The sequence below is a fragment of the Oxyura jamaicensis genome, chromosome 2 (genome assembly GCF_011077185.1).
Source record: "Oxyura jamaicensis isolate SHBP4307 breed ruddy duck chromosome 2, BPBGC_Ojam_1.0, whole genome shotgun sequence".
NCBI classification, from domain to species: Eukaryota; Metazoa; Chordata; class Aves; order Anseriformes; family Anatidae; genus Oxyura; species Oxyura jamaicensis.
In genome coordinates this window covers 66,174,683-66,202,547 of record NC_048894.1, presented here as the reverse complement: position 1 = coordinate 66,202,547, position 27,865 = coordinate 66,174,683, and the positions used below count along the sequence as shown (strand labels likewise).

Here is a 27,865-nt window from a genome sequence, read left to right as displayed (position 1 = left end):
CAACAATTTAAAACAGAAGGAAACACTGAAGTAGGATCTAGTTATGGGCATCACTTTCAAGAGTAAGATGTTGCTGCTTGTACTGGGTCTGGCTGGGATGTTAACTTTCCCTGCAGCAGCCCATACAGTGCTGCACTCTGTACTTGTAGCTAGAACAGCAGTGGTATCACACCAGTGTTGTGTCTGCTGCTGAGAAGTGCTGGCACAGCATCAGGACTCTCTCTAACCCTCCTAGGGGGTGGGCAAAAAAGTGAGAAAGAAACATCACCAGGGCAGCTGACCTAAACCAACCAAAGGGATATTCCATACCATATGATGTCACACTCAGCAATAAAAGGGGGAAAAAGGAAGAAGAGGGGAGGGGTGGGCTCTCGTTGTGAAAACATCTGTCCTCCTCCCGAACACCGGCTACGTGCGTTGAGGCCCTGCTTCAAGGACGTGGTCAAGCATCACTCATTTGTGGGAAGTAGAGAGTTAATTTCTTTCCTCTGCACTTCCACATAGCCTTTACTTGTTTTGTTATTCCCTTTCCCCCTCCCTCTTCCCCTTTTCCTTTTTTCCCTTTAGTTGAATTGCTTAATTAATAATAATATTTCCTTAATATTCTTCTCTTTAATTAAATTATCCTTATCTCAACCTGTGAGTTGTTCTTTCCTTTACTTCTTCCCCTCCTCATCTGAGGAGGGGGAGTGAGAGAGTGGTTGTGGTGTTCAGCTGCCTAGCACGGTAAAACTACCACACTGCTTAAGCCCTGCAATTCATTTCAAGAGCCTTGGATCAATATGAGAGTCTTCACTCACAAAAGTAACTGTGAAAGCTCCTGAAAATATTGGTAGGATTACTCACAGAAGTGAAGTTGCACATAACAGAAATTGTGTATCGGGAGTGATTTTGATGTATTAGTCCAAAGACAGCATAAACAAAATACTCTTTCATATGGGAAGAGAAAGAACAGCACTAAAAATGTTTCTCCTTAAACTCCAGCAATTCCTGTTGAGGATATGCAGAACAACAAAGACCACAAAGGAAAAAAAAATAATAATAATAATCTTAATCAGAACCCAACTTTTCATTTATGTCAAAGTATCAAGAAGCATCTCAAAATAATTGGGAGTAAAGAATCTCTCTGGCCTTTAACTCAGAGCAGCCAACTACATAGGGCACATACCAGCGAGCATTAGCAGCCAGCTACAGGATGAAATGTAAGTCCTCTGGAAGCACACTATCTTAAGCTCCTTTTCTTTCTGTAAATTATAAAATGTCGCAACTTTCAGAGCTAGTGCATGCTGTTAGTGTCCAAGGCTGAAGAATAAGTACGAGAAGTCTTAAGGTACTAAATTAGTTACATGGAAACAAAATATGATCACAGGCATCATTTTACCTCAAGTAAATTTTACATGGGCATTATTTACAGCCCTGCTACTGGAAACATTATTGGTGATTTTTCCTCTAAATAGACATAGCTGTAGCATCCTGGCTTTTCTTCCCTTCTGCTCATCCTTGTCTCTCTGCTATGCTTTACAACATTTTAAAGCAGAAGTTTTGAGTCAGGACTGGCATTTATTTCAGCAGTGACAAAAGGCAGTCACCCTGTGTCAGTTTTGCCCAAACAACATCCTACATAGGAGGGGAAGTCAAATTTCACAAGGTCTGGATAAACACAGTGTCCTACAGCAAGACAATCCTAGCTAGTTCTTGTCTGAGCAAGCTCAAAAGGCTCACACAGCTGAGAGCTGTACCTTTAGGACTTGAGCATTTCTCTGCCTGAGATTCAAAAATGTCTTTTTCCCCTGTAACAGCTATTTCAGCAACTACTAGAGGATGGTCAGACAGCAGAACTGAGGTAAATCACTTTGTCTTTCCAATGTTCCGGCAATCCCATCTTGCTCCTCAGCGTGGAGACGCATTTTGCTGCAGAGTGGGGAATCAAGGCAAGCAGGGATTTTTTGCAGCATCAAGGCCAGTCGAAGCAGTGGAGGAAGCCACCAGGACCCGGCAGCCCTCGTGAGGGAGACTGACAAGGAGTAGGCGGAGCCAGCAGCGTCCCCTCCCCAGCCATTCGAAGGCAGTCCCTAGGGAGCATGAGCAACCAGGACGGGTAAACAGGGTGAGGTGCGGTAGTGGGGCGAGGCGCGGCAGTTTGCACAGCACTTCGCGCTCAGGCAGGGCAGAGCGTTCCGCCCTGCTCACAAGAACAACTCATTTACCAGCTGCCTACCAATAAGTAAACCAGCACGGTCATCACTAGGCGGAGAGCTCTTTCTAGAAAGTCTGTGGCCACCCAGACTGAGTGCCCGCTCAAAAATGCGGCAGTTCAGATCTCTGGATGCACAGTGCCTGAGCTTGCTCCTCCTCTGAGGCCAGCAGAGACACTGTGTGTGAGAGTTGTGAGCAGGTGGATGACCTGCTCAGCCTGGTGGCAGAGCTCAAGGAGGTGGAGAGGTTGAGGGACATCAGGGAGTGTGAGCAGGAGACAGACCTGTGGACCAACTCCCTGCAAGGCCTGAAGGAAAGGCACCAGGGTGAGACACTCCAAACAGTGGTGGATCCCCTACCCTGTTGATCAGAGGGAGGGGACCTAGGAGATAAGGAATGGAAGCAGGTCCCTGCTCGGCGTCACAGGCAACCCCCCTCTCTACTGGCCCAGCCTCCCCAGGTGCCCATACACAACAGGTTTGAGGCCCTGGAGCCTGAGACACCGGTGGGTGAGGATGAGGTAAAAAGTCTACCCAGGAGGATGCCTAGGGCAAGGAAGTCGACTCTATGCCTCAAGACTGCCTCCACTAAGGAAGAAGGGCGATCATTGTAGGCAACTCCCTTCTCAAGGGAACAGAGGGCCCTATTTGTCAGCCTGACCCTACCTGTAGGGAAGCCTGCTGCCTCCCTGGGGCCAGAGTCAGGGACTTTGCCAGAAAGCTTCCTAACCTGGTTTGCCCCTCTGACTACTATCCACTATTGATACTTCAGGCTGGCAGAGATGATACTGAAGAGAGAAGCCTGAAGGCTATAAAATGGGACTATAGGGGACTGGGACGGTTAGTGGATGAAGCGGGAGTACAGGTAGTGTTTTCTTCCATCCCTACAGTGGCAGGGAGGGGTGCAGAGAGGACAGGGAAAGCCCATCTGATAAACACGTGGCTCAAAGGCTGGTGCCAACACAGGAATTTTGTGGGTTTTTTTGACCACAGGGTGATTTACTCAGCACCCGGCCTGCTAACTGCAGGTCCCACCTGTCTCTTAGGGGAAAATAGACACTAGTCCAGGAGCTGGCAGGGCTCATTGAGAGGGCTTTAAACTAGGCAGGAAGGGGGACACGGAAGGAATAAGGCTCGTTAGAGGTGTGCCAGGGAGACCAATGTGAGGGCTGGGGGAGAAGGCAATGGCCCAGCTGAAGTGCATCTACACTAATGCACGCAGCATGGGCAACAAACAGGAGGAGCTGGAAGCCATCATGCAGCAGGCAAGCTATGACTTGGTTGCCATCACTGAAATGTGGTGGGACCCTTCCCATGACTGGAGTGCTGCAATGACTGGCTATAGGCTCTTCAGAAGGGACAGGCAGCACAGAAGGGGTAGTGGTGTGGCTCTCTATATTAGAGAGTGTTTTGATGTTGTGGAAATCAAGACTGAGACTAGGAATGATAAGGTTGAGTCCCTATGGATTAGGATTGGCGGGAAGGTTAACAAGGCAAGCATCCTGGTGGGGGTCTGTTATAGATCCCCAAACCAGGATGAGGAGACGGATGAGGAATTCTACAGGCAGCTGGCAAAAGTTGTGAAATCTTTGGCTCTTGTCCTCGTGGGGGACTTCAACTTCCCAGACATGTCCTGGACATGCAATACAACTCAGAGGAAGCAGTCTAGGAGGTTTCTGGAGAGCATGGAAGATAGCTTCCTGACACAGCTGGTTAGTGAGCCTGCCAGGGGAGGTGCCCCGCTGGACCTTCTGTTCACAAACAGAGAAGGACTGGTGGGAGATGTGGTGGTTGGGAGCTGCCTTGGGCAGAGTGACCATGAAATGGTAGAGTTCTCTATTCTTGGCAAAGGCAGGAAGGGGAACAGTAAAACTACTGTCTTAGATTTCCAGAGGGCAGACTTTGAGCTGTTCAGGACACTGGTTGGCAGAATCCCTTGGGAGGCGGTTCTGAAAGGCAGAGGAGCCCAGGAAGGCTGGGCACTCCCCAAGAAGGAAATCTTAAAGGCTCAGGAGCAGTCTGTCCCCATGTGCCCAAAGACGAGCTGGCACCAAAGAAGACCAGCCTGGCTGAACAGAGAGTTGTATCAAGAGCTTAAGGGAAGAAAAAAAAAAAAAAAAAGAGGGTTTATAATCTTTGGAAAAGAGGGCGGGGCACTCAGAAGGATTATACAGATGTTGTAAGGATGTGTAGGGACAAAATTAGAAAGGCCAAAGGTCATCTGGAGCTCAATCTGGCTACTGCTGTTAAAGATAACAGAAAATGTTTTTATAAATACATTAACATAAAAAGGAGGACGAAGGAGAATCTCCACCCTTTACTGGATGCGGGGGGAGACTTTGTGACGAGAGATGAGGAAAAGGGTGATGTGCTTAATGCCTTCTTTGCCTCAGTCTTTAGCAGCAAGACCAGTTGTTCTCTAGATACCCATTACCCTGAGCTGGTGGAAGGGGATGGGGAGCAGGATGTGGCCCTCACAATCCACCAGGAAATGGTTGGCAACCTGCTACAGCACTTAGATGTACACAAGTCGATGGGGCCGGATGGGATCCACCCGAGGGTGCTGAGAGAACTGGCAGAAGAGCTGGCCAAGCCACTTTCCATCATTTATTGGCAGTCCTGGCTATCAGGGGAGGTCCCAGTCAACTGGCAGCTAGCAAACGTGACACCCATCTACAAGAAGGGCCGGAGGATAGACCGGGAAACTATAGGTCTGTTAGTTTGACCTCAGTGCCAGGGAAGCTCATGGAGTAGATTATCTTGAGCGTCATCATGTGACACTTGCAGGGCAAGCAGGCGATCAGGCCCAGCCAGCATGGGTTTATGAAAGGCAGGTCCTGCTTGACTAACCTGATCTCCTTCTGTGACAAAGTGACACGCTTAATGGGTGAGGGAAAGGCTGTGGATATGGTCTGCTTTGATTTCAGTAAGACTTTTGACACTGTTTCCCACATCATTGTCCTCAAGAAACTGGCTGCTCTTGGCTTGGACTGGCGTACACTTCATTGGGTTAAAAACTGGCTGGGTAGCCAGGCCCAAAGAGTCGTGGTGAATGGAGTTAAATCCAGTTGGAGGCTGGTCACTAGTGGAATCCCCTAGGGCTCAGTACTGGGGCCAGTTCTCTTTAATATCTTCATCGATGATCTGAATGAGGGGATCAAGCACACCCTCAGTAAGTTTGCACCAAGTTAGGTGCATGTGTCAATCTGCTGGAGGGCAGGAAGGCTCTGCAGGAGGATCTGGATAGGCTGGATCCATGGGCTGAGGCCAACTGTATGAAGTTCAACAAGGCCAAGTGCCAGCTCCTGCACCTGGGGCGCAACAACCCCAAGCAGCGCTACAGGCTGGGAGATGAGGGATTAGAAAGCTGCCTGGCAGAGAAGGACCTGGGAGTGATGGTTGATAGTCGGCTGAATATGAGCCAGCAGTGTGCTCAGGTGGCCAAGAAGGCCAACAGCATCCTGGCTTGCATAAGAAACAGTGTGGCCAGCAAGGCTAGGGAAGTGATTGTCCCCCTGTACTCAGCTCTGGTGAGACCGCACCTCAAGTACTGTGTTCAGTTTTGGGCCCCTCATTACAAGAAGGACATGGAGGTGCTTGAGTGAGTCCAGAGAAGGGCAATGAAGCTGGTGAGGGGTCTGGAGAACAAGTCTTATGAGGAGCGGCTGAGGGAGCTGGGACTGTTTAGTCTGGAGAAGAGGAGGCTCAGGGGTGACCTTATTGCACTCTAAAGGTACTCTAAAGGAGGCTGCAGCGAGGTGGGGGTTGGTCTGTTCTCCCACGTGCCTGGTGACAGGACGAGGGGGAACAGGCTAAAGTTGCGCCGGGGCAGTTTAGTTTGGATATTAGGAAGAACTTCTTTACTGCAAGGATTGTTAGGCATTGGAATAGGCTGCCCAGGGAAGTGGTTGAGTCACCATCCCTGGAGGTCTTTAAAAGACGTTTAGATGTAGAGCTCAGTGATATGTTTTAGTGGAGGACTTGTTAGTGTTAGGTCAGAGGTTGAACTAGATGATCTTGGAGGTCTCTTCCAACGTAGACAATTCTGTGATTCTGCAACTCAAAAAACAGCAGACAGCAGCAGAGGAAGAAGGAAAGAAATACCTCTGAACACCACATTTTCAGATACTCTGCAAGCCAATTCAGTGGAAGGTCTGTGTCTGGCTGCTTTCACAAATCCCACCAACTATCATGCTGAGACTGTTTTGTTAATAAGAAAAAGTGGGAGATGAACAGTTGGTCAAAAGCTTGGGACTGAGTAAACGTGGCTGAGACATCTCAAAAGGAGACAGTAAGGGAAGCAGAGAAGACTGGAAATGGCTTGTCATGTAGGAGACTGGAAGAAGGCATTAAGTGCAGAGATTTAGATACCAAAGGAGACTAGGGCTATAGACAAACATGTACAGAGGCAGATACACAGGACTAAGGAGAAGAAGAGTCACTCAGGCCTCCCACATGCCGTGGAAGATGAATTACTCCCAGCAAAGAGATAAGATTAGGAATTATAGAACATGGGATGGGGAGCCCTGACAAAGGGATTAAAAGTGTAAGCTGATTGAGGAAATGCAGACAAAGACAAAATGCAGTAAGAGCTGAAGCTTGCAGGGAAAGAACAAGAAAGCTGGGAACAGGAGAGGGAACTGGAGGGGGCACTGCTCCTCTGGTATCATCATCCAGAAGCCAGCCTGGGTGTAGTAGGGCCAGAGTCTGAAGCTGGAAAAGGAAACGTGGTGTAGATTTGGACTGGGAAGATAGGAGAAAAGAGGACCAAGAAGTCACAAGTAGGGATGGGGAAAGGCTGCAGGGAACATGGCAAATAGGGCCACAGTTAGATACCCGCTGACTGCAATTTCTATAAACTTTGCTGACCCAGAGGAAGCAGATGGAGACTGTAATTGGGAAGCAGTAAAACCTGAGGGTGAGAATATGAGCAGGCTAGGAATTCAGGTTGGATGCTGAACTTTGGCAAAGGGACAAGACTGGGAGCTATAGGAGAACTGTCCTCACGTCCCTCCTGTGTGATTCTTCACAGATTCTACCTCCTTCTGTTGTCACTCTTTTACAGATGAACCAGAATCAGGACTGCATGGTCAAAAAGTGTTATCTACAGAAACTACCTCTGTAATTAGATTATAGTGAAACAATATAGGAAGAATAGTTTCTTTGCCTACAGGAATACAGCTCTGGAGAACTGGATTGTATCTCAGGCAATTCCATAAAGTTTCAGAGCAATCAAATTAATCTAAATTTTTCAGTGAGGATTACACTCTGGTGCCCAAAACAATATCCTGAGACCCAGTCTGCAAAAGTGCTCAGTGCTCTCACTTGCAAGAGAATTTGCTGGAAGCTGTACTTCAGACACAAAGCAATACATAACACAACACATGCGTAACACTAAGCCATCTAAACACCTTGGGCCTGCGCATCTCAAGTGGCATTCTTACCCACTTTGAAGAACTGAGGATTTTGTGTCTTGACTCCAGCTGAACAAAACGCAGTTAAAGCCCTCTGTTTAGAGGTTTCACAAAGACACTAGTCCATGTTTGCTACTGCAGCAATAACCATGACAGAAGAGCTCACAAGTACTAAAAGCAGGGTCCAAAAACCATGCAGTGAAAGGCGGGAACAGCCAGGGTAAACAGCGAGTAGATGCTGATTAGGCAAGCTTTGTCCATCCCATGCACTGATGGAGCCAGAAAGCCTGGGGGAAAAAAGCAGCATCTGATAATTTTGTTACTGTTTATATCATAATGCACATGAACAGGGGTGGGGGTAGCACTGCTGATCAACAGTCATAAAGGCTTCACTTTGTAATCTGAATAATGTTGGATTATAAGTATCCAGCCTGGTAGAAGTGCATTGGGCAATGATATATGTTCAAAACATATTTGATGGTAAAACAGTTATAAAACACACTAGACAATGAAATATTACTGTAAATCATACTGTATCATAAACATGCTTTACAAAACTAAATAAAGTAAGCATAATCTCAGTACATTCAGATAACCAATGTGTATTTTATCAGATGACATCAGAAATCAACAAATCATGGTATTTCTATGAACTTCTGTCTACATTAGTACAGAAGTAAAACAAAAATACATTCAATCTTACCAACAACACTTATCAACTGGACTCTTTGAAGAACAGTTTTAATACTGTCTCAATCAAAAAAGGGAAATAGTTTAATTTCCGTAACATTATTTCTGATACCCTAATGGGCGACTCCAGTCATACTCGTGTCAGCACATTCACTTTCAGTTTGCACTAATATAACAGATAAATTATTCAGTTTGCACTAATGTAACAGATCAAACCAGGCATGCCAGTGATGAGCTAAGGGATGGTGCGCTAGAATCAGAGGGACTGTGTGCCAGTGAGGACCTTCAGTCAGCTCCACAAGATGCTGCGTGTAGGGAGGCTCATCTGAAGTGCTTCTACACAAACGCACACAGTATGAGGAATAAAATGGATGAGCTAGAAGTCTTGGCCCAGTCCCACAGCTATGACATCATTGGCATAAGCAAAACCTGGTGGGATGAGTCCTGTGGCTGGTGTGCTGAAATAGATGGTTACAGGCTCTTCAGGAGGTACAGGCAGGATAGGCAAGGTGGCGATGTATGTGAAGCACGGGCTGGACTGTGTGGAACTTCAGGTTAGCGATGGCAAAGTTGAGAGCCTCTGGGTAAGGATTAAGGGACGAACAAATAAAGGGGATGTCGTTGTGGGAGTCTATTACAGACCATCTAGCTAGGACAACAACGCCAATGAATTATTCTTTGCAGAACTAAGAGATGCCTTGAGATCAACTCCCCTTGTCCTTATGGGGGACTTCAACCTGCCAGACGTTGACTGGGATCACCACACAGCTGACACGAGCAAGTCCAGGAGGTTCATAAAGCACCTCAATGATAACTTCTTGGTGCAGGTGCTAAGGGAGTCAACTAGGAAAGGTGCCCTCTTAGATCTGTTGCTGGAGGACAGAGAGGGTCTTGTGGGAGACGTGGCAATTGGCGGCCGTCTCGGTCATAGTGACCATGAAGTGGTTGAGTTTAGAATTTATGGTGACAGAAGGAAAACTGCCACCAAAACTTCAGCTCTGGATATGGGGAGAGCAGACTTCAGGCTGCTCAGGGAACTAGTCAGCAAGGTCCCCTGGGAAACTGCTTTTGAAGGCATTAGCATCCATCAGTGCTGGTCAGTCTTTAAGCACCGCCTCCTAAAAGCACAGGATCAGGAAATTCCAAGATATCGGAAGTCAGGCAGGCGGGGCAGAAGGCCAGTCTGGCTGACCAGGGATCTTCTACTGGAGCTTAGGCAAAAAAAGAAAGTGTACGGCTGCTGGAAGGAAGGTCGGGCGATGAGGAAGGAATACAGGGATGCTGTTCATGTTTGCAGGGAGAAAATTCATGTGGCCAAAGCCCAGCTAGAGTTGAAGCTGGCCATGTCTGTGGGAGACAATAAAAAGGTTTTTTTTTAGATATGTGAACAGAAAAAGGAGAACCAAAGAAAACATAGGTCCTCTGCTTGATGGGGAAGGTCTCCTCACAGACGACATAGGCAAAGCACAGACATTTAATGCCTTCTTTGCCTCTGTCCTCAACACTGATGATGGGCTTTGGGACCCAGGGCGCCCTGAGCTGGAGGACCGTGACGGTGGGTGTGACAAACTCCCAACCGACCCTGAACATGGGCAGGATTTGCTGCTCCACCTGGATCCATACATGTCCAGGGGTCCGGATGGGATTCATCCCAGAGTGCTTAGAGAGCTGGCTGACGTCATCGCAGGACCTCTCAATTATTTTTTAACAATCTTGGGAATCTGGAGAGGTCCTGGTAGACTGGAAGCTGGCAAATGTTGTGCCAATTTTCAAGAAGGGCAAGAAAGAAGACCCTAGCAATTACAGGTCTGTCAGTCTGACGTCAGTGCCTGGTAAAGTTATGGAGAAGATGATTCTTGAAGTTTTTGAAGCGCACCTGGGGGACAGTGCAGTCATTGGTCCCAGCCAACATGGATTCACAAAAGGTAGGTCCTGCCTAACAAATCTGATTTCCTTTTATGATAAGATCATCCATCTAACTGACCAAGGGAAACCAGCTGATGTGATCTTTTTGGACTTCAGCAAGGCTTTTGACACAGTTTCCCATAGGATCCTGGTGGACAAAATGTCCTGCATACAGCTTAACAAAAACATAAGATCGGTGAGCAATTGGCTGATGGGCAGGGCTCAAAGGGTTGTGGTAAATGGGGCCGCATCTGGCTGGTGGATGGTCACTAGCGGGGTCCCTCAAGGCTCCATTTTAGGGCCAGTCCTCTTCAATGTCTTTATAAACGATTTGGATGTAGGACTAGAAGGTATTTTGAGCAAATTTGCCGACGACACCAAACTTGGAGGAGTTGCAGACTCGGATGAGGGTGGAAAGGCCATGCAGAGAGATCTGGACAGATTGGAGAACTGGGCGATCACCAGTTGCATGAAGTTTATCAAGAGCAAGTGCTGGGTCCTGCACCTGGGACGAGGCAACCCTGGCCGTACATACAGACTGGGCGACGAGACGCTGGAGTGCAGCCCCGCAGAGAGGGATCTGGGGGTTGTGGTTGACAGCAAGTTGAATGTGAGCCAGCAGTGTGCCCTGACAACCAGGAAGGCCAACCACATCCCGGGATGCATCAAGCACAACATCGCTAGTAGGGCGAGTTAAGTGATCGTCCTGCTCTATTCTGCGCTGGTGCGGCCTCACCTTGAGTACTGTGTGGAGTTCTGGGCGCCACAGTACAAAAAGGATGTGAAACTGTTGGAGAGTGTCCAGAGGAGGGCGTCAAAGATGGTGAAGAGCTTAGAGGGGAAGACATTACGAGCGGCTGAGGTCACTTGGCCTGTTCAGCCTGGGGAAGAGGAGGCTGAGGGGAGACCACATCGCGGTCTACAACTTCCTCGCGAGGGGGAGTGGAGAGGCATGTGACCTATTCTCCATAAACACCAGTGATAGGACCCGCGGGTCCTGAATTTAAGAAGCAATTGGACTGTGCACTTAGGCACACTGTCTAAACTTTTGGGTAGAACCGTGCGGTGCCAGGAGTTGGACTTGATGATCCTTATGGGTCCCTTCCAACTCAGGATATTCTATGATTCTATAATTGCTGACCCAGTCTAACCTAATTTGCAGAAAACTAAGGTCCCCAGCAGCTCAGGCAGTACTCTGAGTTCACTGAAGTAAAACTAAGTTCAGCTTATCTACAAAAAGGACAAACCACAGTAATATCTGTCTCAAATATCCTACAAAATTAATATGATGGGAGTTCAAGTTCATCATATTTCATAATTTCACATCAAGCTTGCTTAAGTTCACATGCAGTATTATTTTTCCTGTAACTGTCAGCCCTGCAAACTGAGCTGCATGTCAAGTCGGGGTCCTTCTTTCCCACACATCACCAACAGAACTAAAGCTTCTCCTGGGCAAATTATGTCTGGTCCCATTAAGTGATAGCCAAAGTGTCAGCCGTGAGGAAAGAAAACATCCTCAGTACTAATCCTAGAGTACAAAGTTCAAGACACAGACACCTTTGTACCTACTTCCTGGTTTCATAAGCCCCAAGCAGGCAAAAAAACTTTTGCACTTCACATATAGCCGATCTTCTACATATACACAGACAGCACATAAGAAAAATAAGCTTTTGATTTTAAGAATAAAATACTCTGTCATGCAAACCAGAATCTAGAGACCTCCAAATCTTTCAGTTCCATAAATGCCCGTTCCCATTCTTTCATGCATTTACTCTAGTCCCTTCTCCCTGCCCAGTTCTCTCATTATCACTTCACTGCCAGTTTTGGGACACAGACCCCTGACTTTATGGGAGATCAGAGGGCAAAGAGTACCAGAGAAGCTAAAAAGCAGGCAGACGTAGTGAGAGAGCTCCTCAGATGGTAAGGTCTGTCTGGAGGGAGGATCTGCATGAAAAACCCTGCAGCTGGCTGCACTCCAGGCGAGGGAGGAAGCCTGTGGGATGGCCACATTGGATCCCTCACTACGATCTCTGGATTTTTCCACTCTGAGGACAGATGCTGCCTCTGTGTCACCAACAGCCCAGTGTGGGTGCCAACCTGCAGTGAAACATGTAGGAGGCTCAGCATGCAGGAACATGTGACCATATTTACTGTATTTGAGAATTGTGAGGGATAGATGGCCAGCCTTCCTTCTTTCTCCTCAAAGAAGATGAACTCAGAGTTTTGCTTTCCTCTTTCTCTCATCTTCCCTGCTCTTTCCCTAAATGCTCTGAGCCTCTTTGCAGTCTGCCCTGGTCCCCTCCCATCTGCCCCCCTAGAGACCGAGACTACTGCAGGGCAGCCTGGTTTGCTCCGATGGTTTTACACTTCCTTTCCCCATAGGTCACGGTGGATGGGCAAAAATTACCTTCCTAGCGACTCACCTGCTCCCCCTGCAGGCCCACAGCAACTCCACCATACAGTTTAAGACAAATCAAGCCATTTGTAACTAAAAAAAATAAAATATTTACAGCAAACACAGATGGCTATTGCCATGTGTTACCGTTAAACTGAGCTGAATCACCCCCAGAGCAGCAGATGAAGGTAAAGATTGCATGTAGCCTGGTAATGAGTCACAAGTGCAATCATTTTTATGTTTTTTTTTTTTTGTTTTTTTGTTTGTTTGTTTGTTTTTTAGAGCAGAACTCCACTTTTATTACCTTTTCTTTCTGACATTTTAAGGGTAGCAAATTAAGAAGTGATCATAAGGAAAGCCCTTTAAAGAAGCATACAGAAGCATAATCTGTAAAGACTAAATGCACTACACGTGAAATGAATCAGTGCATTTGGAGGTGTGAGGCTCAGTTTATGTTATAGCCCTGCACAAAACCAAAAAAAGAATGTTATGAAACTGCTCATTTCTTTCAAAGATGACAGGCTGTGTATTTTATTAGGAACAGCCATGCCTGCTTTCTGAAGTTTGACAGGTTTAGGGTCTGCCCCAGTAACCAGGGACGTGAGCTCCGCAGTCTAGGACCTTCCATCAGGAATATTCCAGGAGAGGACAGAACTGATGGAGGGAAACAAAAACATCTAACATGACTGCAAGATTTGCCAGGATCCATCTGGCAAAGCCCTCTTTGTGTTTCTCAAAGTACAGGCAATTTTGCTTTCATGTTGATGCTCTTGACCCCCTATACTGCCATGTATTTCAAATTAATTATTCATGTTTCATCAAAAGCAAGCTTTCATTTCTTCTTAACCCTGTTAGCCAGTATTATCTCAGCCAAAGGAGCATCAATCTGTTTCTTCAGTGTGGGATTTTACTTCCATTGCTTCCTAAATCTCAACTTGATGACTAATCAGTTGCAACTGAGCAAATCCAGTGAAAATAAGAGAGCTTGCAGAGGTGTCACTGAGGGTTTAATTAGGCTTCCAGATTCTTTAATACCAATAATCTCGTTGCGTAACTAAAGGAAAGACCCAGCCAGAGCCTGATTCTCTATCTGGTTTGCAAAAGGGACCATTACCACAAAATTTTGCTTGGAAATGTAGCACATTTAATAGAGGTTAATTCCCATATAAATATAGAATTCCTACCAAACCATATTTTCCGAAGAGACATATACTGCAAAACGAATTGTTTCACAACACTTATGAAAGAAAATGGATTTCTCAGACAAAACTCTAAGCCAGTGTTAATTATACTTAAAAACATGATGACAAGCACAAAAATGAGAATTTTCACACCACCAGACTATATCCAGTATTGCTATTAAGTACCTTGTTTGAGGTGACAAGAAAACTGAAAAAAATAATAAGAGTATACGTGCAGGCTAGCAATACTGACTGAGTAGGAGATGGTGTTTTCAGAATGATTATTTGGATCTTCCTCTAAAAATACATGACATAGGCAATTGTTTCACGTTCTTACAATAACTAGACTGAGTAAACTACACTAGTAACAGAAGGAAGTTGGTGAATTAGCCTGACTCTCACTTGTAGTGAATGCAACTTACTGTGAGGCAAGATGAACAAATTGCTAATATTACTAAAACCTCAAATCTACTTGAGGATCAATCAAGGCAGTAGCTCTACTGCCCATTTTTCAGTATTTCCAGTTACTGGATGGATACTTTCCAAAAGGACAGACCACGTACCCTAAAAACAAGAAAAGCCTGGAAAACAGTATACCTTTAAGAAGCAAAGTTAACAGAAATGTCATATTCACCTCTTTCAACTACTACATTTTCAGCTCTGATCCAAGTTACACTGAAGCTAATTAAAAGATTCATATTACCTTCACTGACAGCAGTATCAGAGCTAAGTGAGACTACTGGAGTCACCGTAATGTTCCGACGCTAATTGCATGTACAAGAAAATCTGCACAACACTGACATCAAATGTTTTTAAGCATTTAGGAATCATCAAGTCAAAGCAACATACACCAACTCAATTAGCCCTAGAACTGTTGGAAAAGAAGGAAGGACAATCAGCTTCCCTGATTTCTACAGAACTATACATGTTTCTGTAGAAACAGAAACTAAGCTAAGTGATCTTAGAAATGGGAAATAAATCCCACATAACTTCCCATAGATGCCACAAGCTGAGAGCCCCACAGACGCCAAAAACATGAAGCTCTTCTAGAAAAAGCAGCAGTGCACATATATGCAAAAAAGACATTTAAATCCCAGGTCAACATGCCCAAGGTAATTAACTTGAGTTTACAGAAAAAAGCAATACAACAGAGAAGAGGTAACTTCTGCACAGCGCAAATTCAGTCTTGAACAGCTGCGAATAACTTGAATTAAAACTAAGTTATCTTTGCTGAATGTTTAAGCCCAAGTAACCAATTCAGGTTAATGAACCACAGATGGAGATTTACCAGAAGCTATGAGATGCCCTAGCATCCTACAACAAACTTTCATGGAAAGAGTCAAGCCATTTCAGGAGATCCAAACCTGTTACACCTCAAGAAAGAAATTCTGCAGAATCAGTTCTATCCAAAGAGCCACAGGATGGCTTCCTTAGCTAGAAAACACAGCCTCTTGAGAAGACCATGACAGAGTTGCCATAATAACTGCACTTGAATTCTACAGAGTAGCTGTAATATATTTTGTAAGCACTGTTGTGTTTGCTGACTGTTTTGTGACTCTCTGCTGGTTCTCAACATCTCAAAGTCAAAACCACACCTAGACTGGATAAAAAATATGCCAAGAGGAGAAAGGGGAGGCTAAAGAAAAAGTCGAGGAGGAGGTGGGAAGAAAAACTCACATGCAGACATGCACATATTTTTATGTCTGTATAAAGCTCATAGCAAAAGCATGCAAGATGAACTGTCAGATTTGGTAATAAACTCCGATTATCCTCTCACACAAAAATGTTACAGTAAAAATGCTCAGAGGAAGGAGCCAGAGTTTTGTTACACTGCCGTGAGGTCTTATTTTTTCCTTTTAAGTAAACTTTTCAGTAAACAGTGCAGCAAAAGTTTTAGTTTATGGGGTTGTTTCCAAGCTCGGTGTCTCACAACCTGTAAATTGTTCCTTTAGCTCCAACCAGCAGCCCGCCCAGCCTTACTGCCATCGCCTACTGAATGTCCCCGGAGGAAGGCAGAAAATAATACTGCACAGCACAAAATTCTGGGCACTTTTCCTATAAATACCTGCTCTGCTGTTAAACCTACCTGACCAAGTGCAGTAGCCGGGGACACAGGGATACAGCCGGCGCTGTACCCCGACGCGGCTCGGCTGCCGCCTGTAACAGCACCCACCCAAGCACCTCAGCCTTCCTTCAGCCTCTCCCTTCACCTACACTCCCCGGACGACCACCAGGATCTCCAAGAGACCCCCGCCATTACGCCCCACCGTCCGGGGGCGACGGAGAGCCCACTCACCCGCGCAGCGGCCGTAGGGGCAGCAGGAGCCCGCCGCGGGTTGCAGCGGGGGCGGCGCGGCGGCTGGCATGGCGCCAAGCCCGGGCTCAGCTCGCTCAGGACTGGGGTCCCTCTCACAGCTGCCAGGAGTAGCGGAAGGGCTAGGATGACGGCGGAGGGGAGGTGGCGCCGCGTTACGGGCACACCAAGCGGTCACACCTCTCCGGCAGCGGCCCGCCCTCCACAGGCAGCCCCACGGGGGGGCGCCTCCCCGCCGCCATCTTCTCACGCTGCCCATGTTCTCTTGTACCTCTGTTTCTCATCCCTCCATCCGAGGTACCTGCAACCCCCGGAGGCACCCTCCTCACGCCTCTCCTCATCCTCCCGGGGCTTCCAGCCTGACCCCCACTGCCCTCCTGTCAGCTGCAGGTGGTGCAGTCATACCACGATGTCGTCCCATGTGGCCTCCTTTCCCCGTTGCCAAACACCTGCCTGCCATGGGAGATACGTCCATTTGGGGATGCCAGTGTGTCCTGCCTGGCTTCACAGGTGTTAGTGTAAGGGTGGTGGGTTGTGTGTGCTTTTGTTATAGCCCCTCAAATGCCACGTAGCCTTAGCCATTGGAGTAAGAAGATTGGAGTAAGAAGAGAAGAGTGCTAAACCTTGTAAATAAAGCATATATTGAATGCCTGAACAACTGGTTGCCAAACATCAAGTAAGAGAATCAAGGTATTAAGTAAAGTCATGGTGAGACACTTTATCCATGATTTAGAAGCAAATTTATTATTGTTGCAGGTTGCTGGGCAGAGGGGCAAGCACAGGAGGGGAGATGGGGCCTGCGAAGGGCAGCCATGGAGAGCTAGCACTGCTTTGGCCTGGCAGCCTTTGGTGGCCAGCAAGAGTGGATGGGACATGCTCAAAATTAAGAAATTGCTCAGTCATTGCTCATCGCTTCTGTATGCATGTCAGAAATGCTGTGGCTTGGAGAGGAGCAGAGAGCACGCTGTAGGAAAAGCAGCTCCGGGCTCTCCCAGCAGCCCTCCAACACATCCAAAAGGTCTTGGGGTGAAGGGGAGGACAACAAGGAAGAACAAGAAGCATGTGGTTTTTCCACCAGCATCCTGCCTGCCCCTGAAACACTGTGCGTCTAATAGATGTGGTTTTAAAGGCAGGCTTGAAAGATTGGTGAGAGTGAAATAACGAGCCACAAAGCTGATTCAAGAATTGCATAAAATGAAGTCAGTCCACTCATCTTATTGAGATGAAGGAGATACAATTTTATTACAGCATGTACATGTCTTCATAGGGGAAAATACTAGGAACTAAGAGGCCCTTTAATCTTGTATAGAAAAAGAATAAGGAGAGTCGATGTCTAGAAGTTGAAGTCAGACAAATTCAAATTAGAAATTTCATCAATGAGAGTGAATAATCATTGGCATAAATTACAGAGAGAAGCTGTGTTTTCTTCCGCTCCTGAAATCTAATGAAAAGAGATGTCTCTGTGGAAAATGTATTTTACAATAGAGGTAATTGGACTTACAACAGGGGTAATTGGATAAAATTTAGTGGCCAGGGATCACAGAATCACAGAAGCATCTAGGTTGGAAGAGACCTCCAAGATCACAGAGTCCAAGCTCTGACCTAACACTAATAAGTCCTCCACTAAACCATAGTGCTAAGCTCTACATCTACAAGATACAAAATATGTGTTAATGCCAGCACAGGTGCCAGCAAGAGCCTGGTTCTCAAGGGAGGGAGGGAAAGAGCAGGTGATTTCTAAGATAGAAAGATGTCACTGAATCTAGCACAAGGTCAAAAGAAAGCAGGTTTTCTTCCTAAATGAGTCTGATCATCCCTTTCTGAGGATCTTATTTATTCTATTCTAAATCTCCTGTTGTTGTTGACATTAACACATATTTTGTATCTTGTACTGCTTATCTTGTACTGCTTGGTGAAGGGTCGAGTACAAGTATAACCAATATATCTAAGAGAAAATGTATAGGGAGGACACTTGAAGATGAACAGGTACAGTTTGGCCTTTCGATAAGGAGCCGAAGATGGTGAAACCTGTTGGATAAGCACCAGGAACTGAAGAGAGCATGCGTTAGGGAGAAGGGTGAAGAGTTCAGAAGAGAGGAAGACTCTTTACTTCATCATGAAGACCACCTAAAAGACCACCAGATGGCACTGGGCATGTGCAAAGGGGAGGAGAGCTAATCAAAATGGGATGCGAGGTTGATGTTGTAACCTATAATGAATATGCAGCATCTTATGTAACCACAATAGTATAAATTGCGGTCGGGATGTAACGGGATTCGAAGCCAGATTTGGGCACCTGCCCCTGGTTTCCAGCGCTGAATAAAGCACCTTCATATAATCACGTTGTGGTTATGTGCCTGCTACGCTAACACCTGTTCTGTTTCAAGGGCTGTACTTAAATTAAGGAAGATATGCAAAACAAAAGGTCCTGGTGATCCTGTTGAGGAATTATTCTCTCTAGATGCTCATGCTCTAGTATTGCATTTTGCATGTTTCTCATCATGTTCTTAGGAAAATTTCATTAAAATTCTCATTAAAGAAAATCATTAACAGTTTCATTGATTTTTTTTTTTTTTTTTTTTAATACTGGATGTATTAAGTTCTAGCCTAGATATGATCTTTCTTCTGACATCACAGCATATTATTTTGAAAATGATAAATCATCTGTGCACATATCAAGTGTGGAAAAAGTAGCAAGAGCAGAGGAACAAATGAACTATATATATTCATTTGCTTCTCTCTCTCTCTCTCTTTTAATGTGAGATAAAAGACATTACAATTGCAAGTGGACAGGAAAGAAAAAACACCTACTTTCAGCTTAATCTGTTTTTTCACAATGTCTGATGAGAGCTGTTTCCTGATGTCCAGAAATCTAATGTGGAATATTGAACAAATCAGCACAGAAGTAGCAGTTTGATTTCAATGTTAGCTTATCATTTGTATGTGAAAGTCGTTTGCACACGGTGGCTTTCCAGCTTGCTAACAGCCCTTGAGGATGCAAATTAGGCTCAACATCTTGAGACCCAGCACTCAGTCATAAATACTGTCCTTAGCCTATAAAGAAAAGTTTGCATATCTTTTTCAAATGAATCAGCACCAGGGTATTCCAAAAGCCGAAGAGCCAGTGGCTGCCCTGGGCATTTCAAACTTTGTCACATCACATGGCTCTAGCCAACACAGAGCTTGAAATACAAGCATCTGTAACAGGCATCCTGACACTTCTACTGCTGGCAGAACTAAAGGGGATGATTTCATATTTGCAAAAATGTCCATATTTAAATTAGACAGGAGTTAATATGTCTCTCTTAAAAAAAAAAAAAAAAAAAAAAAAAAACTCAATGCATTTAATATAAAAATAAATAAATAAATAAAAAATCTTGACCTTTACAGAAGGCTAAAAATAAGACTAAAATAGATCTTCACTGAGTTCTCTGCAAACTACATTTCAATCTCATGTTCCACGGCTTCAGTATATGAAATACAAGGGGTGGAAGATGAAGGAATTAATCTGATTAAGGTGAGAGTGGCTACCTAAAGTCAGATGCTGTTAGAACTCTAGAGGCAGATTTTTGAGACATTCTCAAGGAGAAATAAAATAATGAAAAGATTAAAATAATGAAAATGGCAGGCATTATTTTAAAAGCAATAAACACGTGCCTAACTGCACAAGAACATTACAGATTTTACCCTCCACCCTCAAAAATATTTTTTAAATTTAAAACAAAATATCTTTTTTCTAAGAAGTAGAACGGATGTAAATTCTTTGATTTTTTAAAAAATGTTTTTGAGAGTGCAGGGGAAAATCTCGTTCTAATAAGTAGAATAATTCTCATAGATAATTCTCATTCTAAGAAGTGGAATGTAATGAATGTAATGAAGAGAATAACTCCCATTAGAAACGAAATCCTAATACCTGAGTGGAACCAAGAAAATATATCATTTTGCCAGAACAGTGATATTACAGTCATTTACACAACAAGACCACCGAAAAAAATCATAAGATCAATGTGATATATGGAGTAATAATTCGTGTCAAGAAGATGGTTGTTATTAATAAGGAAGGAGAGATGTGTGGCCATGGGAGTTGACAAGCCACATGGTTAGTGATAACATCAGACTCTTAACGATGTGGCCATCAGGAATGTGAAGAGTTTAGAGGGAACAAAGAAGGGTGATTAAGGAGACACCTTGCCGTCTCGGGTTGCTTGTTCTCCCACCGTTAAGGCATGGAAATTGCTGGAGGTTTGCTGGTTGAAACTGAGAGAGGGAGTTAGGAGAATCTTATCAAGCAGAGATAGAGCACGGAAGGCATTAAACTAGGATGCTACTTAGTGTCTTTGCTAACTGTGTGTTATGGTTTAACCCAGCCAGCAGCTAAAAACCACACAGTCGTTCGCTCACCCTCCCCCCCTCCCTCTCTGGGATGGGGGAGAGAAACAAGAAAAAAAAACTGAAATCTATGGGTTGAGATAGGGACAGTTTATTAGGACAGGAAAATAAAATAATAATAATATGTACAAAATAAGTGATGCACAATACAATTGCTCACCACCCGCTGACCGATGTTCAGTCTATTCCCAAGCAGCCGGCCCCCCACCACGGCTAGCCACCCCTATATATTATTTAGCATGACATCAGATGGTATGGAATACCCCTTTGGCCAGTTTGGGTCAGCTGTCTTGGGTCTGTCCCCTCCCAGCTCTTGCTGCACCCCCAGACTGCCCGCTGGCAGGACAGAGAGAGAAGCTGAAAAGTCCTTGGCTTGGTGTAAGCACTGCTCTGCAACAAGTAAAACATCAGTGTGTTATCAACATTAGTCTCATCCTAAATCCAAAACATAGCACTCTACCAGCTACTGGGAGGAATATTAACTCTCTCCTAGCTAAAACCAAGACACTGTGGTGCATTGTGCAAATTAACTAAAGCAAGAAGCCTTGGGCCACTTACCAAGTTCAGTCTCCTAATAAGAGTGTGAGCCTATCTTAAGAAACTGGTAGAAACTGGTCCTGCAGATGGACAAGAGCCAAGGAGCAACTGAGTCAGTGCAAAGACAAGAGGTCAACTATTGGTGATGAGGAAGAGTCATCAATCTTCATCCCCACGACCCCTGACGACCACCACCAGAATACACTGTGCAAGTGCAGATGGGAGGAGTTTATGGAAATGACTCCTTGGAACTAATTTTAATATGAAGCAGGGACAGGTTATGAATATGTATAGGCATATTGTGAAACTTCATGCATATGTAACTGTTTACTGCATATAACCAATGCAAGTTGCCGTGTCAGGTGCGCACGACTTTGGTGGGACTACCCCTCATGCTGCCCAGCACTGAATAAACATACCTACTTTACAATCTTATTGATTGTGGAGTCCATTTTCCACATGTCAAAACTGTTAAAATTTGTTGTTTAATGTTATATGATAATTGTATTATTAGTGTGGTTTCAAGGGTTAACGAAATGTGGGAAAAGATGGCCTCGCATGGGTTAGTGTCGATCATGTTTTGCTGCTTTCAGGAACCTTGTGGAGGGCAGAGCATGCACAGAAGAAGAGGGAGCCAGTTGAAGCTGCCCCTGCGGTCTGGATGAGATCCAGGAATCCACAGGGTCTGCACAGGAACAAAAGGTTGCTAGCAGCGATGTGGGGGGAACCATAAGCCTTCATTCCCATGACCCCCAACGACCACCACCAAGAGACACTACGCAGGCGCCAAAAGGAGGAGTTTGTGAAAATACTATTTCGGGGATAGTGTGGGAATAGAAATGTTGTTTTTGCAGAGTTACATTTGTTTAGAGGGAAGGAATGAGGTATTGATTTATGCTTGCAGTGATAAGAAAGCTTAGCAGGCGACCTTGTAAAATGCAGACAACCGGACTCCTTAGAACAATTAGTTGAAAATCATAGTGTCAAGTCAAGTCAGATAAGTGAAGAAACATTACCACTTCAAGAAGTAAAAAAGTCAAAAGAAATTTGAAATTTAACAGACCTTAAACTGAAGGTCATGCATTGTCTGTGAAGCATCAAATAGATTGTGAACCTGGATTACCCACTCAGTGGGGAAATGGGAGGGTCCTGTCATCAAAAAGTATATAAACTGTGTTTTGGAACTAGTAGGCGTGCTCTCCTGCTTGTGGGGCGCCCACCATTGCAATTGCGAATAAATTACTTCACTGAGATCCTCACCTGAGCCTAAGTTATTGGCTACAGAGTGTTTCTCACAGTTTGGGGGCTCGTCCGGGATCCAGTCACCTGCAGGGGAGCCCCACCGCTGCCAGGACCTCTCCAGATTCCCAAGATTGTTAAAAAATAATTGAGAGAGGTCCCGTGATGACGTCAGCCAGCTCTTTAAGCACTCTGGGATGAATCCCATCCGGACCCCTGGACATGTATGGATCCAGGTGGAGCAGCAAATCCTGCCCATGTTCAGGGTCGGTTGGGAGTTTGTTATTCCCACCATCAAGGTCCTCCAGCACAGGGCACCCTGGGTCCCAAAGCCCATCATCAGTGTTGAGGACAGAGGCAAAGAAGGCATTAAATGTCTCTGCTTTGCCTATGTCGTCTGTGAGGAGACCTTCCCCATCAAGCAGAGGACCTATGTTTACTTTGGTTCTCCTTTTTCTGTTCACATATCTGAAAAAAACTTTTTTATTGTCTCCCACAGACATGGCCAGCTTCAACTCTAGCTGGGCTTTGGCCACACAAATTTTCTCCCTACAAACGTGAACAGTGTCCCTGTATTCCTTCCACGTTGCCTGACCCTCCTTCCAGCAGCCATACATTTTCTCTTTTCGCCTAAGCTCCAGTAGAAGATCCCTGGTCAGCCAGACTGGCCTTCTGCCCCGCCTGCCTGACTACCGATATTTTGGAATTGCCTGATCCTGTGCTTTTAGGAGGCAGTGCTTAAAGACTGACCAGCACTGATGGATGCTAATGCCTTCAAAAGCAGTTTCCCAGGGGACCTTGCTGACTAGTTCCCTGAGCAGCCTGAAGTCTGCTCTCCCCATATCCAGAGCTGAAGTTTTGGTGGCAGTTTTCCTTCTGTCACCATAAATTCTAAACTCAACCACTTCATGGTCACTATGACCGAGACGGCCGCCAATTGCCACGTCTCCCACAAGACCCTCTCTGTCCTCCAGCAACAGATCTAAGAGGGCACCTTTCCTAGTTGACTCCCTTAGCACCTGCACCAAGAAGTTATCATTGAGGTGCTTTATGAACCTCCTGGACTTGCTCGTGTCAGCTGTGTGGTGATCCCAGTCAACGTCTGGCAGGTTGAAGTCCCCCATAAGGACAAGGGGAGTTGATCTCAAGGCATCTCTTAGTTCTGCAAAGAATAATTCATTGGCGTTGTTGTCCTAGCTAGATGGTCTGTAATAGACTCCCACAACGACATCCCCTTTATTTGTTCGTCCCTTAATCCTTACCCAGAGGCTCTCAACTTTGCCATCGCTAACCTGAAGTTCCACACAGTCCAGCCCGTGCTTCACATACATCGCCACCTTGCCTATCCTGCCTGTACCTCCTGAAGAGCCTGTAACCATCTATTTCAGCACACCAGCCACAGGACTCATCCCACCAGGTTTTGCTTACGCCAATGATGTCATAGCTGTGGGACTGGGCCAAGACTTCTAGCTCATCCATTTTATTCCTCATACTGTGTGCGTTTGTGTAGAAGCACTTCAGATGAGCCTCCCTACACGCAGCATCTTGTAGAGCTGACTGAAGGTCCTCACTGGCACACAGTCCCTCTGATTCTAGCGCACTATCCCTTAGCTCATCACCGGCATGCCTGGTATTATCCCCTTCCCCCTTCAACTCTAGTTTAAAGCTGAGATAAATGATTAAGTCCCAAATAGGATTTTAATCAAAGTTTGTGATTTATTAAGTGAATGGCGGCAAGCAAACAGTGCTGAGTGTGCCAGGAGTCTCTGCTCCACCAGTACGCACACCTATTACATCAGGTGGCTGATTTTTATGCTACTAGACTAATACATATTTATCACTATTCCTAGAAAAGGTAGGGTTATTATAATTAGTTTCCAGAATCTGAACCCTCTCCGGGCACATGCGTATCAGTCTCTGGTGGTCTTTCTGGCGGTCTCTTGTGCTGAAGGCTCATAGTCTTCCTCTCAGGTTTTGTCTTTTGGTCGTCCTTCAACTCTCCGTTTTTCCTTATTTGGTGGATCTCTTTGCCAGACATCAGAGGCTTGGGCTTCTCATGCAGAAGTCAGCGTCTCATTCAGAAGTCAGCAGTTTCCAAAAAAACCTCCTTGGTCATCTTATCTCCCAGACTCGAGTCTCAGTGTTCGTCCTTCAAACTATTTACACAAATTGCTGGACCCTTCTTTTGTATGTTACAAGAACTATGTACACTAATCACTCTGTTTTTCTTAGATAGAAAGTTACATTTCATTATGCGGCCCTAGCGTCGTTTCATACTGACACAAATCAAATTAACACATTTCACAAAGCCCTATCTATCAGCCCTGCCATCTCCTGACCAAAAATCCTTACCCCTCTCTGAGAGAGGCGCGTCCCATCTGGTGCCAGCAGGCCTGGTGTCGCGTAGATCTTCCCATGATCGAAGAACCCAAAGTTCTGTCAGTTACACCAGTCCCGAAGCCACATGTTAATGTGATGAGCCCGCCTGTCAGCATCAAGCTCCCCTATTGGAAGGACAGAGGCAAACACAACCTGTGCCCCTGATCCTTTAACTAGCCGCCCCAAAGCCCTAAGGTCCCTTTTGATTGCTCTTGGACTTCTCGTTGTTACCTCGTCATTACCAGCCTGAAAGACCAGTAGCGGGTAGTAGTCAGTGGGCCGTAGCAGGCACTTGACTTTCTTAGCAAAGTCTCTCACCCAAGCCCCAGGGAGGCAACAGACTTCCCTTTGGGTTGGGTCCGGTTGGCATATCGGGCCCTCTGTCCCTTTCAGAAGGGAGTCCCCCATGACAATAACCCTTCTTTCCTTTTTGACAGAAGATGTAGCAATGTGGGGGGTAGGTTGCCTTGCCTTAAGCACCCTCTCCAACTGGGACGGGGTTTCATCTGCTTAGTTGTTCAGACTGTCGTGTTCTAGACCCTCATACCTGTTATATAAGGGTAGATGGGAAGGAGAGGTGGGCAGGGACAGGGCTCGCCTACCACCTCGAACAGGAACCTGCCTCCATTCCCCCCTTGGCTTAGGTCCTCTCCTGCTGCCTGGCGGGAAGAGGGAACTTTTGTCTGCTGCGTAGCAGGAGACACTTGTGCTGTGGCAGGCTCGTGAGTCTGTCTCAGAGAGGGTAGAGAACACCTCCACCAGTCGATTTCCCTCTCTGACTCCCTGATGCTCCTCAGCCTGCTCACCTCCTCATAAAACTCCGCTACCTGGCTGAGCAGCTCTTCAATCTGGGCACACTTCCCACAGGCATAGCCCTCGCTGCTGCTGTCAGATACCGACAGCAGACTCGGGCACACCCTGCAGCCCAAGACCTGGAAAGCCGCATGTTTCGCTGAGCCCTCCATCTGAGTAGCCACATCGGTGACCGTGGCTGGAGAGGCTGCGAGAGATGCAGAGGCCATGGCTTTCTGCCTGGTTGATACCATGGCCGGGTTCCTCGCGAGCAGGTTAGAAGTACCGAAGGGAAGGACCGCAGCAACAGAGCGCTGAGGAGCCCTCCCTGCTGGCCCTCCCTACTCGCCCTGCCTGCGCGAACTGCCGCGCAAACTGCCGCGCCCCGCCCTTCCGACGTGCCCCGCCCTGGTCACCCGTCCTGGTCACCGCGCTCCTGGTCGCTCATTTCCCTAGGGGCTGCCTTTGAACGACCGGGGAGAAGACGCTGTTGGCTCCGCCTACGCCTCCCTCGGCTGCCTCGAGTGGCCTCGATGGTGGGAAAATAGCCCTGCCTGTCCCGATCCCCCGCTCCGCTGCAGAACACATCTGCCCCGGAGCCAATCGCCTCGGCAAGTCTTTTGTTGTCCTTCTCCTTGTAGTGCAGTAAAACAAAGTGGAGAAAAAAGGTTGAGGGCGTTATAAGTTACCTCTCAATTAATTTCAGAGAGTATTGCTTCAATCATACAAATAATTTTATTGAGTAAGCAGCCAGCAAGCAAAACAGCGCTGAGCGGCCGAGGAGTCTCTGCTCTGCCAACGGCCCCCACACACCCCCCTTTAGAGTCCCCTTTTATAGTCTGGTGAACATGTGGCATATCCAGGTATGTTCTGCGACTGCGCACACTGTTGCTAGGGGGTCATGTCAGTCTCTTTGGTGGTCGTGGAGATGAAGGCCATAGTCTTCCTCTGCATTGTGACTCAACTTCTTTTTCCTTATCTGGTCATGTCGGCCCAGCAAGAGGCAGGGAGACAGGACATTGCCAAACTAATTTAACGGCTTATCAAGGAGTGATTTACATGAGCCTTGCAACAGCGATTTCAATCAAAGATGGGAGAGAAAGGGAGGGAAAGGGAGGAAGGAGCTTCCCCTTTCTTGTCGACTTCAAACGAATTCTTTACATAAAAGAAGGTCATAAATACCTAGCCAGGCACTTCATAGTTTTTATCACCATAGAAAACCTTCGCTTACTCCCCCCCCTCCACTCTTCAAACAGAACTTCTTTCTCGCTTAATACAAGAAACAATGAACAAACATCTGTTGCATATCACAGAGGGGTCTCCTAAACAATGGCTATTCAGCCAAGAGGACTGCACGTTGTACAGCCTTTCCTCTGCTTTGTTTCCTTTAGACACAGTAATAAGTTCTATGAGTGGGAGAGGGAAACAATCTCCTTTCCCTGTTCCTACCCACATATGCTACACATCCAATGGTACACATCCAATGGTATGGGCACAGTTGCACATCCCATTTCCCAGCTCAGTCAGACCAGAGCTGCCCCTATCTCAGAGACGTCTTGTTGAAATCTGGCATAAGATATTCTGAGAGAGGGAGTTAAGAGAATCTTAGTAGACAGGATGCTGACTAATGAATACCTAGATTATTGTATTAAAAATAGATGTTGCCTAATGTGTTTGCTTACTGCTGTGCAAATTAACTGAAACAAGAAGTCTTGGGGCCCCTCATAAAGGATGGTTCCTGATAAAAACAGGGAACCTGTCTCAAGAACTGGCTGAGACTGACCCTGTGGTTTGGACAAGAGCCAAGGAGCAGCTGAGTCTGCACAAAGACAGGAGGTCAACTAGTGGTGATGAAGAAGAGTTATCAGCCTTCATCCCCACGACCCCCAGTGACCACCTCCAGGAGACACTGTGCAAGTGCATGCAGACAGGAGGAGTTTATGGAGATGACTTCTTGGAACTAATTTTAATATGAAGCAGGGATAGGTCATGCATATGTATAGGCACATCGGGAAACTTTACGCATATATAACTCTTTACTGCATATAACCAAGGCAAGTTGCTGCACTGGGGTGTGTGCAACTTTGGTGGGACTACCCCCGTGGTCCCCGGCGCTGAATAAACATACTTACTTTACAATCTTTTTGATTGTGGAGTCCATTTTCTGTATGTCAATTCTGGGTAAGAAATTTTCTGTAACTCCTTCACAGGCATAGATCTGTGGTCACAGTTTATTCTCAAGTTCTCAATCCAGTGTTACTTGTAAAATCTTGCTTTCATCTGAGGCACACCGTAGCACAGATGATCTGTTATAGAGATATATTAGCTCTTCTGCAAGAGGTGAAGAACACCTTTCTAGCAGGCTTCCACTCCAATTACATTTCTAAATACCCAAAATAAGCTTTTAAACTACTTTGAACTACGAGAACTAAGAC

General features: G+C 46.0%; 1 protein-coding gene across 5 annotated transcripts in view; it reads right to left on the bottom strand.

Moving 5' to 3' along the window:
* DCLK3 (doublecortin like kinase 3) overlaps window positions 1-16,324 on the bottom strand; it is a 32,232-nt gene extending 15,908 nt beyond the window's left edge. Inside the window, exons 1-2 of one of the 5 annotated variants that reach the window (XM_035318661.1) lie at window positions 16,077-16,299; window positions 12,213-12,301 (exon numbers count right to left, since the gene is read on the bottom strand). Coding sequence is in view for 2 of the 5 variants with exons in the window: in XM_035318658.1 (XP_035174549.1) it covers window positions 16,077-16,146 (70 nt within the window). In the remaining 3 variants the exon portion in view is untranslated. Of the gene's footprint in view, window positions 1-846; window positions 991-12,212; window positions 12,302-16,076 lie in introns of those variants that run through there. The other 4 variants (XM_035318659.1, XM_035318658.1, XM_035318657.1 and 1 more) reach the window with 4 other exon arrangements.
* Between the last annotated feature and the right edge of the window lie 11,541 nt (window positions 16,325-27,865).